This window comes from Oncorhynchus masou, chromosome 28, assembly GCF_036934945.1.
Source record: "Oncorhynchus masou masou isolate Uvic2021 chromosome 28, UVic_Omas_1.1, whole genome shotgun sequence".
NCBI lineage: Eukaryota > Metazoa > Chordata > Actinopteri > Salmoniformes > Salmonidae > Oncorhynchus > Oncorhynchus masou.
Window position 1 is genome coordinate 17,268,321 of NC_088239.1, and position 13,685 is coordinate 17,282,005.

Sequence of the window (13,685 nt, forward strand, 5' to 3'; positions counted from 1 at the left end):
TTACCAAGCTCATCGCAATGAATGCAACCAGCTCCACTCAATTAGCCCAAAGTCATCCTCTTTTTTTATTAAGGGGACCAGCCTCAACCAAATTACAACAGCAGATGGCTAGATTTAAAATTCAAGCTGCAGCCTGTTTGCTCACTCATTCTATCAGATAATTCTTGAAATTGGGAACAGATTTTACCTCCGAGAAAATAGAGGGAGTGATGGAAAAAGGGAGGGAGGTGGAGTTTTATTTAAATAATAAAATTAATGAATTAAATCTCAATTAAATTATTTTATAATATATAAAAAATTAAGGATGTATTCTTTACATTTGGTGGCAGCGGTGAAATCAAGTGTTTGATGTTTGAAGCATTTATTTGTTTCATCTCCATATTACTGCTGTATATGACTTCAATGCACTGAAATCTAAATCCTCAATCCTTTGACATTTTGCATATTTGTCATGCAGGCAAAGTGGAGGCCTTCCTATCTGACGGCTGCGAGGCCCCGATGGTGGCCCAGATTGTGTCTAAAACGAGAGAGCCAGGTAAAACAGCACTTCCCTGATAAATCACAGTGCCATTTATCAAGTGGTATAACTCAAATTAATCATTATTTTCTTTAAATGTTGTCGCTCGTTGAGTGTTGGACTCGCTAACGTAATATCCACGTTATGTGGACACAAGTATTTCAGTATTTGTAAACAGATGGTCACATATGGTTTTAGACATGTACATGGGAGACTGCAGGGAAAAGTGTATCACTCATGAGTATTGCATTTTGTATCTGTCTAGTACAACAAACAAACTTGTGTTCACAATACAGGGTAGTCCTCGAGAGCTACATTTCATACTTGTAAACAGGCTTGGTAGATTGACTAATTAACCCCTCCTCCATACCTCCAGAATTCCAGAAGACATACACCCAGGATGGGGTGTGTCTGACCGAGTCTGGCCTGTGCCAGCTGGAGAGCCTGGCAGTGCCCTCCTCATCCCGCCGAGGGCAGAACAGGCGGCCCAAACCCAAGCTCAAGCTGAAGATCATCAACCAGAACAGCGTGGCTGTGCTCCAGACCCCACCGTACCCCCACTACTCAGAGCTGTCCCAGGACGGGGACGGGTACATGGACGACCTTGGAGGTAAAGACTTCTAGGTGTTCACTATGGGTTGGCTGGGGGTATTCCGCCTTGAGGAATCCGGGGGCTCCATCCTCAGCTAAAAAGTTACAAAGTAAAAAAATAAATAGGCTTGTTCAAATAAACCCATTAATGGCTTTTTTTTGGAGATTGATATATTTGAACTAGGATGTAAAGCTCAGGTTTTCTCTTCCACATTGGCCAGGACCGGAATATCTGGGCTATTTTCTAAGGATAGACTTTTCAGTTAGATTTTCTTGGTATGACACAGGAGGGTATCTGCATACATACTTCCCTCGTTTCCATTTAATCAGAACGGTCAAAAGGAAAGACCGATGTTTGCCAGGAAGCAATGTTCCCTTCATCTCAAGATTTAGATGCACAGAAAACGTAAAGGCAAACGAATTTAGTAATGCTTGACTTTGCACTGGAACCTATTTGTGGGAAAGAGATGGAATGAGGAGGGAAACGGAGGAGGAAAGGTGGGGAATGAGGGCAGGCATATAATGAATATGACTTGGAGAGAGAAGAAAGGCTTTTGAAAACAGCAGTCAGCAAATTATACCTCAATTGGCATTTTGGTGATGAGAGGAAGCTGGCCGGGGCTAACTGAATTAATCCCCAGCCCATCCATCAGAACCTGGCTCCCAGTGCAAGCAAGGGCTAATGATGAGAAATTAACCCTTTCCCGCTCACGCTATATTTGGTCCTCTATATTTAACTCACGTAGCGGGCACATTTTCAAGCCATGCCAAGAGGGATATTTTCAGTGGCTGCTTTACAAATCACATAAAACTATGTTGCCATGACCGTACACGGGTTTATAACAATGCACATAAATATAGATAGATTACATTAACCTTGTTTTGAAGTGTGAAGAAGTATCTCAGTATTTACTGTGAACTGTGGTTGTGATCAGGTACTAGGGACTATTTTGTTATGTCTGTAGGTGTTATAGCCAACCACTGTAGATGTACCACCTCATGGCATTTAGAAAAATGTGAAATATGAACGAAAAAGTCAGCCTTCGACTAATCATGCATACATACAGTATGTACATTTTTGCATGTCCCATATAGTGGTTTGTCCTTTAAAAGTTGCAGCGTACTGCAGAATTCTATGGCAAGTACCAACCACTGATACCATTAATGCTAGTTAGTGCTAATTTGACCACCAGAGGGCATCTTTGAGAAGCATTTGATAGCCTTCAATAGTGGCTGTTATAGAGAATTTAAAAACGTTTTTTTTGTAAGAACATAGTATATGGGACAAATTTTTAAGAAATGTTGCTTAACCTCTAGTGACACCCCATCCCGGGTCCGGGAGCGTAATCATCGACTGACACTAATTAGCATAATGCAACAGACATAAATATTACTAGAAAATATTCCTATTCATGAAAATCACAAGTGAAATATATTGAGACACGGCTTAGCATTTTGTTAATCACCCTGTCATCTCAGATTTTCAAAATATGCTTTATAGCCAAAGCAAGACAAGCATTTGTGTAAGTTTATCGATAGCCTAGCATAGCATTATGTCCAGCTAGCAGCAGGTAACTTGGTCACAAATCAGAAAAGCAATCAAATTAAATTGTTTACCTTTGATGAGCTTCGGATGTTTTCCCTCACGAGACTCCCAGTTAGATAGCCAATGTTCCTTTTTTCCCAAAATATTATTTTTGTATGCGAAATAGCTCCGTTTGTTCTTCACGTTTGGCTGAGAAATCGACCGGAAATTGCAGTCACGAAAATGCCGAAAAATATTCCAAATTCGCTCCATAATATCGACAGAAACATGGCAAACATTGTTTATAATCAATCCTCAAGGTGTTATTCAAATATCTATTCGATAATATATCCACCGGGTTTTTCAGTAGGACCAATTGGAAAAATGGCTTCCTCTGTATTTTACGCGAGAATCACTCTGAGAGCCATCAGGTGACAACTTACACAATGTAGCCGCTTACGGGTATTCTTCAACATAAATGCGTACAACTACGTCACAATGCTGTAAACACCTTGGGGAATATGTAGAAAAAGTAATCTGGTTGATAGCCCATTCATTGCTCAATAGGGATGCATTGGAACGCAGCGCTTTCAAAACATGAGGCACTTCCGGATTGGATTCTTCTCAGGGTTTCGCCTGCAATATCAGTTCTGTTATACTCACAGACAATATTTTTATAGTTTTGAAAACTTTAGATTGTTTTTTATCCTAAGCTGTCAATTATATCCATATTCTAGCATCTTGTCCTGACAAAATATCCCGTTTACTTTGGGAACGTTATTTTTCCAAAAATGAAAATACTGCCCCCTAGTCACAGGAGGTTAATTTCATTAATATTATGGTGTTTCTATTTCAAGAAAAACTAAAAAGCCTCTGGATTTCTGTTAGGATGGAACGGAAAATATGGTGCTGTACAACGTCACGGTCGGTAGTAGGCTACATACTGGGCTATTTAGCTAAATAATCCCTGTGTCTTGCGGGAGAACGGGGTTCAATTCCCCGGTGGGGAGGAAGGAGTAGGCTGTCTTTGTAAATAAGAATTTGTTCTTAACTGACTTGCCTAGTTAAATTAAGGTTACACTAAGAGCATAACATTTCTACACCCTAATTGTAGAATTGTAGTCTAACCAATTTCCAAACGGAGATTAAAATCAAATTGATTTATCAAGACCTGTCCCCATGCTTGTCTCAGAGCAGCGCAAAACTGTGCTAAAATAGTTGTAGGCTATTGCTTCAAATCCTATTGCTTCGAACTTCAATGTGCTCTTTAAATAAATAAGACCTACACCACTATTAACAGAACATTACTTAACACTAGTGAGACACGTCTCCTACGGTAGGCCAACAGTATATCGAAAAATATGACATGACTCTCTGCCAATAACTGCATATAGAGGATTGGAGGATTCTAAATTAAAACCAAAAGCCGCTTCATGGGTCTCCCGGTGGCGACTGGCATGGGTGTCGAAACTGCATCTTTAGAATTTTGCACTGAGGGAGCCCCCATCCACTTGGGAGCCCCCATCCACAAAGTATCAAAATACAGAGAAGTGTTGGAAAAGGTATATTGTCCTGCTAATAGCCCATAAATGGCTATTATCATACTGTACATGGTGTCCAGGTCAGGATAACCAAAACATTTCTTTATTAAGACTATCAGAAAGAATATTGGTACTTGTTTATTTTGATCCAAAGCCATGAATGAGTGAGTCACTCAGCTTTATGTAGGTGCTAGCTATATGACTGTGCCATCAACCTGATAATATATAATGATATTTTGGAGGTGATTTTGTTTTCAAAAAAACAAAAGTGAGCATTGTAATCTGAATAAAGGCCAAAATAATATTTGTAAAGGCCAAAATATTTATTTCTGTTTTTAGAGTGAGAGAAACGCTGGGACAATTGTGTGCCACCCTATAGGACTCCCAATCACGATCAAATGGGATTCCTAATAATACTTTTTGTTGTATTATTTGTTTTGTCTTTTCTGGTGGATTAAACTGAAATTGCAACCAATCACGGCCGGTTGTGATACAGCCAACCTAACTAAGAAATATATTTGACGATAGAATTCTCCCCCTATCTCCTTCTAGGCAAGTCTATTGTCCATCTACCTACTAATAGCCATAATGGCGCTGGACAATGTGACTATGTTTGAAGGAGTATTTTCCAGTCAGCAACAATTTGTTAACCTTCATTAGACAACTTTGTTCCAATATTTGTAATTCAGTGATATTTATTCCCATAATAATTTGTTATGGATCCATAACTAAACACATCTGCATTTTTGAAAGAGTATTTTATAATTATTTTAACGAAAGCATAAAGATGCCATTATTAGTTACATTGTTTTAGTTTGAACGTGCAGACTGGCACTAAGAACAACGGGAATGTTTCCCTAGTCAGCGGAGGTACATCCCCCCTCCCCCATGGGCTAGGTCCGTCTTCTGTGCGTGGATCTGCGGACCATCCCATGCCCCCTGCCCTCGTGCCTTGCGTGCTTTCAGTGGATACAGCTGGAGAACTGCAAGGCTATCCCATTGTGCGCCACTCAAGAGCCATGACCAATACATATTGTTCTGCTAATAACAGGGTTAATAATATATTTGTGAGAATATCCAAGGGGCTTTGTTTAAAAAAATAGTTAGATTTTGTAGATTTTGTTTTCAAATAATGTAAAACGAGCGAGGGAAAAAAGCCATTCTTGAACATGGGGTGAGACATTGTTACTAATGTCTAAATAAAGCCTTGTTTGTTATTTAGAATTATTTCTGTTTTTAGAGGGAGCGGAACCAAAAACCTACAGTCATCTCATAGGTCTCCCAGTCGAGGCCAGCACGGGTATTGAACCAGCATCTGTAGCAACACAGCTTGTACTGCTATGCAGTGTCTTAGACCGTTGTGCCACTCAGGCGCTGTACACCGTGACCGGTCGGGAGTGGGTTACAGTACTACAGTTAGAGCGAAGTAATCCTAAAAAAACCTTGTAACAACAGTCTTAGTAAGTAATACTGAAGTTGTGCACAATTATCAGTTCCTATTTATGTTTATGTAGCCCATTCATTGTCAGTTAGGGACACAGTAGGACCCAAAAGCATAATCAGTGCTCTAACTCCCCCTTGCGCTGGTCTGGAGCAATGAAGTGATGACGCACTAAACCACAAATGACTGTCCTGCAGCATAATCGCAAAACTTTTAGTGGAGCAACCACTGTATGTAAAGGATATATATCGATCATTAAAACCTTTACGGGATCAGTGTCCCTATACCGGGACGGTTGAGCTAACGTGATTAGATAGACATGTCTTATATGAGCAGAAAACTTAAATTCGTGTTCATCTAACTGCACTGTTTAATTTACAGTAGCTATTACAGTGAATACCATGCTATTGTTTGGAGAGTGCACAACAACAAAACACTTATCACGGCAACTGGTTTGATACATTCACCTCAAGGTAAATAATGTACTTATATTCAGTTATCTTATTCAGTAAATCCTGAAGGTCCCAGAGATAAAATGTAGCATAGTTTTGTTTGATCAAATCTATTTTTATATTCAAATGTAGGAAATGGCTTCTACAGTTTGAAGTCCTGCTGTCTCTGGCTCCACACCCACCCCGCCCTGCCATCTAGATGTGTGAAAGTTTGTGTATAAGCTAATGACAAATAATTTATGACATTCCTGGGAGTGTGTAAACTTATTTTCTAGTACCATATCATTTTTGTATGTTCTCAATAGTTATGGACTTGAAAATGTATCAATTGACCAATTCGGCACATTTGGGCAGACTTGATACAAAATATTGTCCAGTATTGCAATGCTTCACTGGATCAATCTGAAACTTTGCAGACACACTGCTGCCATCTATTGGCCAAAATATAAACTTAGTCTAAACTGCAATATTATATGATGGCGTTTCTCTTGCATTTCAAAGATGATGGGACAAAAAAAATATTTTTATTTTTTTGTATTTTACCAGATCTATTATGTTATATTCTCCTAGATTCATTTCAAATTTCCATAAACTTCCAAGTGTTTCCTTTCAAATGGTACCAAGAATATGCATATCCTTGCTTCAGGTCCAGTAAGCTTAGCTACATGCAGTTAGATTTGGGTATGTCATTTTATGCGAAAATTGAAAAAAAGGGTCCGATCCTTATTAATCCTGAAGATGCCATTTGCATTTATAATCTGAGAAATACTAAAGTGTTATCTCTAAGATGGTTATCTCCTAAAATAGTCTTAAGTGGTTAATTTAGAATTCCAACACTAATGTACCGATGTGGCTCCTCATCCAGAGGTCTTACTCTGACACCAGGCCCACCAAGATGGCAGACCTCCCATCAAAGATACATTGAGGGTTTTGTGGGTCACTAATATGTGCAGGGCTGGGTCATGTTCATCAAGAACCAAATGGGAGAAGTAGAGGGATTATCAAGAAATTCTAATTGTAGTTTAGAAAAAGTGTTTTCTGTTGGGTGTCCTAATGAACGTCTTCATGGTCTGTGTCCTGGTTTTAGTGACATGGTTGTGTTCCATTCCAGAAGGGGATCTCCTGATGGACTGTGACTTGAAGTCGGACTCCAGTCCGGAACGGGAGCCTGTCGACGACGACGCAAAGGGGGCCGACGGCAACAAGAAAAGGAAGAGGAAACCTTACCGGCCCGGTATGTTTAACATTCAAAACTTTGTCTGTTTGACAAAGGATCAGACCCTGGATCAGTTTTGTCTCTGAACTCCTATGGGTTGAGGTTCAGATCGGGCAAGATGAAGCTTATCTTACAACAGCAGGAACATCTTATGTTTAGCCCCATTAGGAGAAAAGAGAAGATGAATGGACAGGGGGAGAGCGAGAGGGAAGGAGAGTGGTGGATGACTGCGGTAGGATGAGAGGGGGATGCGGAGGGAGGGAGGGAGCAGACTTATGGGAGGGAGGGAGCAGACTTATGGGAGGGAGGGAGCAGACTTATGGGAGGGAGGGAGCAGACTTATGGGAGATGCGGAGGGAGGGAGCAGACTTATGGGAGATGCAGAGGGAGGGAGGGAGGGAGGGAGCAGACTTATGTGAGATGCAGAGGGAGGGAGGGAGGGAGCAGACTTATGTGAGATGCAGAGGGAGGGATGGAGGGAGCAGACTTATTCTGCGCTCTGGCACACTCAGACAAGTGCTCTGAAATCGGGTTAGATTGCTAGCCAGAGTGAATTTGCAAACTTGAGATATGCTAACTGGATAACAGTCGTTCAGCATAGATAGCTAGCAAAGCGATTCACATTTCTTGCAAGCTAATCAAATGACACATGTATCTCTAGCTGTGTAGCCACACAAAAAAATGATACGAGGTCAGTTACTCACCCACTCCTCCATTGATATAATGTCCTCCGAGCATCTAGCTAGCGTAGTTATCTGGGTTTTTAGCTTGCTACATAAATAGATACGCTACCATAGCCTTAGTAACGTTTGTCTGTTTTTGTCCATAAATATTTAGTCATTGAAACTGTGCATCCGGAGTGGAGGTTGCAAACAATGGTACCGAGCCAGCTGGTAGCAATATTTTATGGACTATCAAGAAATGTATTGGTGAATTATTTTAATCATGCATTGAACTGCATCCATCTATTCTGTCAAATCAAATGTTATTGGTCACATTCACATGGTTAGCAGATGTTATTGCGAGTGAAGTGAAATACTTGTGCTTCTAGTTCCAACAGTGGAGCAATATCTAACATGTCATCTAACATTTCCACAACAACTAACTAATACACACAAATCTAAGGAATGGAATAGGAATATATACATATAAATATATGGATGAGCAATTACAGAGCGGCATAGGCATGATGGTATAAAATACAGTATATACATGTGAGATGAGAAATGCAAAGATTTCAATATTATTACAGTTTCAAGTCTGTATGTAGGCAGCAGCCTGTCTGTGTTAGTGATGGCAACAATACTTTAGTGTACGTCATGGAATGTTGAGTAAAATATAACCTATTTTAAAACCTCATGAAGTTGGTTTTGTAGCATAAACTGAGAATTAGATATTTTTGACTGATATTATGATTGTCTGTTTCTTATCTGCAAGTAGTTAAAAACGCTGATAGTTCCACTTTAAATGTGCAAAACTTGCATTTTTGGACTTAAAAATGTTATGTATGCCCATGGATTCTTGAAGAATATAACTTATAAATATCTCATGACCTGACACAGACCAGCACAATCTAAAATGTAAGATTATTTTACTCCATGGTAATTGGAGTAAAACATGGTAATTGTAAAAAACCTATAGCCTCAAAACATTGTTAAAACGAAAAATGTTCTATCATGGATGGTCAATCCTTCCATCCATATCTGTCTATGAATTTGAGAGTGGTTAGATTTCTCCAGACCCATCTCTCAGTTTTCTTTTACCAAAACAGAGGTGGGGTGTCCTCTTTGTTTCAACTGCGAATTGGCCCTTTGAAGCTCTCCCACTGAATGTGAAAGAGTCCTCCGGAAAAATAACATTGACTCATATACAGTGCCTTGCGAAAGTATTCGGCCCCCTTGAACTTTGCGACCTTTTGCCACATTTCAGGCTTCAAACATAAAGATATAAAACTGTATTTTTTTGTGAAGAATCAACAACAAGTGGGACACAATCATGAAGTGGAACGACATTTATTGGATATTTCAAACATTTTTAACAAATCAAAAACTGAGAAATTGGGCGTGCAAAATTATTCAGCCCCTTTACTTTCAGTGCAGCAAACTCTCTCCAGAAGTTCAGTGAGGATCTCTGAATGATCCAATGTTGACCTAAATGACTAATGATGATAAATACAATCCACCTGTGTGTAATCAAGTCTCCGTATAAAAGCACCTGCACTGTGATAGTCTCAGAGGTCCGTTAAAAGCTCAGAGAGCATCATGAAGAACAAGGAACACATCAGGCAGGTCCGAGATACTGTTGTGAAGAAGTTTAAAGTCGGATTTGGATACAAAAAGTTGTTTTTCAACCACTCCACAAATTTCTTGTTAACAAACTATAGTTTTAGCAAGTTGGTTCGGACATCTGCTTTGTGCATGACACAAGTAATTTTTCCAACAATTGTTTGCAGACAGATTATTTCACTTATCACTGTATCATAATTGTGGGTCATAAGTTTACATATACACTAAGTTGATTGTGCATTTTAACAGCTTGGAAAATTCCAGAAAATTATGTAATGGCTTTAGAAGCTTCTGATAGGCTAATTGACATAATTTGAGTCCATTGGAGGTGTATCTGTGGATGTATTTCAAGGCCTACCTTCAAACTCAGTGCCTTTTTGCTTGAAATCATGGGAAAATCAAAAGAAATCAGCCAAGTCCTCAGAAAAATATTGTAGACCTTCACAAGTCTGGTTCATCCTTGGGAGCAATTTCCAATACGCCTGAAGGTACCACGTTCATCTGTACAAACAATAGTACGCAAGTATAAACGCCATGGGACCACGCAGCCATCTTACCGCTCAGGAAGGAGAAGCGTTGTCTCCTAGAGATGAACGTACTTTGGTGCGAAAAGTGCAAAACAATCCCAGAACAACAGAAAGGGACCTTGTGAAGATGCTGGATTAAACGGGTACAAAAGTATCTATATCCACAGTAAAACGAGTCCTATATCGACATAGCCTGAAAGGCCGCTCAGCAAGGAAAACTTCCATAAAAAAGCCAGACTATGGTTTTCAACTGCACATGGGGACAAAGATCGTACTTTTTGGAGAAATGTCCTCTGGTCTGATGAAACAAAAAATAACTGTTTGGCCATAATGACCATCGTTATGTTGTTAGGAAAAAGGGGGAGGCTTGCAAGCCAAAAAACACCATCTCAACCGTGAAGCACGGTGGTGGCAGTATCATGTTGTGAGGGTGCTTTGCTGCAGGAGGGACTGGTGCACCTAACAAAATAGATGCCATCATGAGAGAGGAAAATTGTGGATATATTGAAGTAACATCAGTCAGGAAGTTGAAGCTTGGTCGCAAATGGGTCTTCCAAATGGACAATGACCCCAAGCATACTTCCAAAGTTGTGGCAAAATAGCTTGAGGACAACAAAGTCAAGGTATTGGAATGGCCATCACAAAGCCCTTACCTCAATCCTATAGAAAATCTGTGAGCAGAACTGAAAAAGTGTGTGCGAACAAGGAGGCCTACAAACCTGACTGTTACACCAGCTCTGTCAGCAAGAATGGGCCAAAATTCACCCAACTTTTTGTGGGAAGCTTCTAGAAGGCTAACCAAAACATTTGACCCAAGTTAAACACTTTAAAGGCAATACTACCAAATGCTAATTGAGTGTGTCAACTTCTGACCTTCTGGGAATGTGAAATAGAAGCTGAAATAAATCATGCTCTCAACTATTTTTCTGACATTTTACATTCTTAAAATAAAGTGTTGATCCTAACTGACCTAAAACGGGGAATTTTTACTCTGATTAAATGTCAGGAATTGTGAAGAATTGAGTGTAAATGTATTTGGCTAAGGTGTATGTAAACTTCTGACTTCAACTTTGTGTGTGTGTATATACAGTTGAAGTCGGACGTTTGTGCACATTCCAAAGTATTTTTACCAATCAAATCATATCTCCTCACAGCAGTCAAAAGACCAATTAGTGGGAACAAATATCAGAATTGGGCTGTCTGTTAAAATGCAGCGTATGTGTAAGCATGCATGAATGTTTGTACAGAGAGAGCCACAAGCTCTCGCCCATGTCAAGTAGCTCGGTTTGACGGGGCGGGAGTGAAGGAGAACTGGTGGGGAGAGATGGAGAAGGGGTGTGTCTCTCCTGTTTGCCAGGTCACTTGTTATGAACTGTCACAGTGGAGACATTTTATTTCCACCCTGCTCTAGTGAACAGAGGCAAGTGGCTGCAGACATTCTCACAAATAACATACCAGTATCACACAAATAACGTATGTTTACTGCGTCATTTAAGGTGGATTACAAAGATATTATTATGGGGTATACTGTGGCGCTGTTACTTGATTGTGAACCTCTTTCATATGATAATTGTCTTAAATAATGTTTAATGAAGTTGTTCATTGCAAGATTAAAGTAGTTTTTCAATGGTGTTAAAATGTAAGTTTTAGTCATTTAGCAGATACTCTTATCCAGAGCGACTTACAGGAGCAATTAGGGTTATGTGCCTTGCTCAAGGGCACATCGGCAGATTTTTCATCTAGTAATCTCGGGGGGTTGAACCAGCGACCTTTTGGTTACTGGCCCATCGCTCTTAACCGCTAGGCTACATGATGTTGTATGTTTTGTAATTTGGCTATTTTAAGTCTAGTGTATGGTGCCTTACTGGTGGTAATAGCATCTCATATCTTGGTGTTCTTATTTAGCACAGATGACGAGAGTTGGTTATCCATTGAATGCTCTGAGTTGGACTTCTCATAAGGGGGCGGTATCCTGGCAACTCTGAATTCAAACGGCTGTTTCCTCGCTTTTCCCTGCATATAAATCATCAAGTCTCCCCTCTCTTGCACTGAGGCAGCTTAAGGAAGGCTGGAAGGCTCTGTTTGTCTGCTTCCAGACCATAGGGGCTTCTCTCTCAGTACCAAAGCTATCCAGAAATATGCTCACCCGAAATGCTCCCTTCTTTCTCTCTCACACTCTCACAGTCTCTCGGTCTAGTGGCTAGGAGATAAGTTCCCCAAACACTCTTACTCACTCATTCTCTTACGTTTGCTCTCTCACACATTTTAATATATAATATAATAATATGCCATTTAGCAGACACTTTTATCCCAAGCGACTTGGTCTCTCACTCATGCACTCTGTCATTGTGTATTGACCAGAGTGAAAGTCTCTCGCTCACTCACATCTCCCCTCAGGCTCTGTGCTCATAGGTCACTGAGTAATTAAGATTAATGCCAGAGATTGGACTGTAAGACCCTCATCTGTCTGACATAATTAGGGCCCCGGTGACATAAATTGCTGTCATATATCTCCTCCCTCCCACTTGTCTCCCGGCAAGGTATTGGAGGGTTTATGGTCCGCCAGAGAAGCCGGACGGGACAAGGGAAAGCCAAGCGATCCCTATCCAGGAAATACTCAACAGGATTGTTACCTGAGAACCCAATGTGCAAAGAAGAAGGTAAGCAAATGGAATAGTCCCTAAAGTGTAAGTCCCACCCATCTGACACTCCAGGCAGACTATCAAATCCAACACTTAACCCAGTAATAAGGCATTTCCCTGACTGTTACTTTGAGGTTGTGACCTCTTGTCTGTGTGTTGCAGGGTGGAACAAGACGGAGAGTACTCAAGCGGAGGAGACCCCATCTGTGTCTGAATGTCTGGAAAAGGTCAAGAAAAGATACCGCAAAAAGAGAACCAAACTGGAAGAGGAGTTCCCTTCGTACCTGCAGGTGACATGTACACTAATGATATCAGTATTGGTCTAAAATGTTCATTTTGATTCTGTTATCATACACGGTCTTATTGATCGATTTATAGGAAAAGGTCACCGGTACAATATGCATAAAATCACCTAATCACACTGAGGTGCTTGATTGTCTTTGTACAGATGTAGGATCTTGATTTGATTTGAGAATTTCCTGCAATGCAGATGAGCTTCATGATTTACATAAATTAACTGAAAACTTGCACTAACACACAGTTGGTTATATTAACAGTATTGCCAGTTTCATGTAGCCTAACTACCAATCAAGCAACATTATGGACTAAACTTTAAAATTGTTGCGGCATGATTATGTTGCTACAATAATACTGATCAAATTTAAAATCCCACATCTGTATGAACCATTTTACCAAATACGTCATCGTCCCAAATCATGTTCTTGTACCACATTAGAATAGTGCATATTCTATAAGACATCTACCAAGCATTTACCAGTAGCAACTTTCTTTCACCACCCATTTCAACCAGCACTTCATAAGTTGCATGTTGCCCCCTTCTCAGATGTATTACCGTCATGATATTTAAAAAAATCCCTGAAGCGAAAGTTCTCTCAGAGACGTTGCCCCCTCTGTGCCACGCCACACCTTCAAAAGACCCGGCATGTT

At 40.2% G+C, this 13,685-nt stretch overlaps 1 protein-coding gene across 9 annotated transcripts in view; it reads left to right on the top strand.

Moving 5' to 3' along the window:
- The window catches only part of LOC135517279 (histone-lysine N-methyltransferase 2C-like), a 118,895-nt gene that overhangs the window by 41,962 nt on the left and 63,248 nt on the right, over window positions 1-13,685 (top strand). For 8 of the 9 annotated variants that reach the window (XM_064941433.1, XM_064941427.1, XM_064941428.1 and 5 more), the window contains 5 exons: window positions 458-535; window positions 894-1,127; window positions 7,179-7,301; window positions 12,636-12,755; window positions 12,900-13,027. In XM_064941433.1, the coding sequence (XP_064797505.1) occupies window positions 458-535; window positions 894-1,127; window positions 7,179-7,301; window positions 12,636-12,755; window positions 12,900-13,027 (683 nt within the window). The remainder of the gene's footprint in view (window positions 1-457; window positions 536-893; window positions 1,128-7,178; window positions 7,302-12,635; window positions 12,756-12,899; window positions 13,028-13,685) is intronic. The other variant, XM_064941429.1, reaches the window with a different exon arrangement.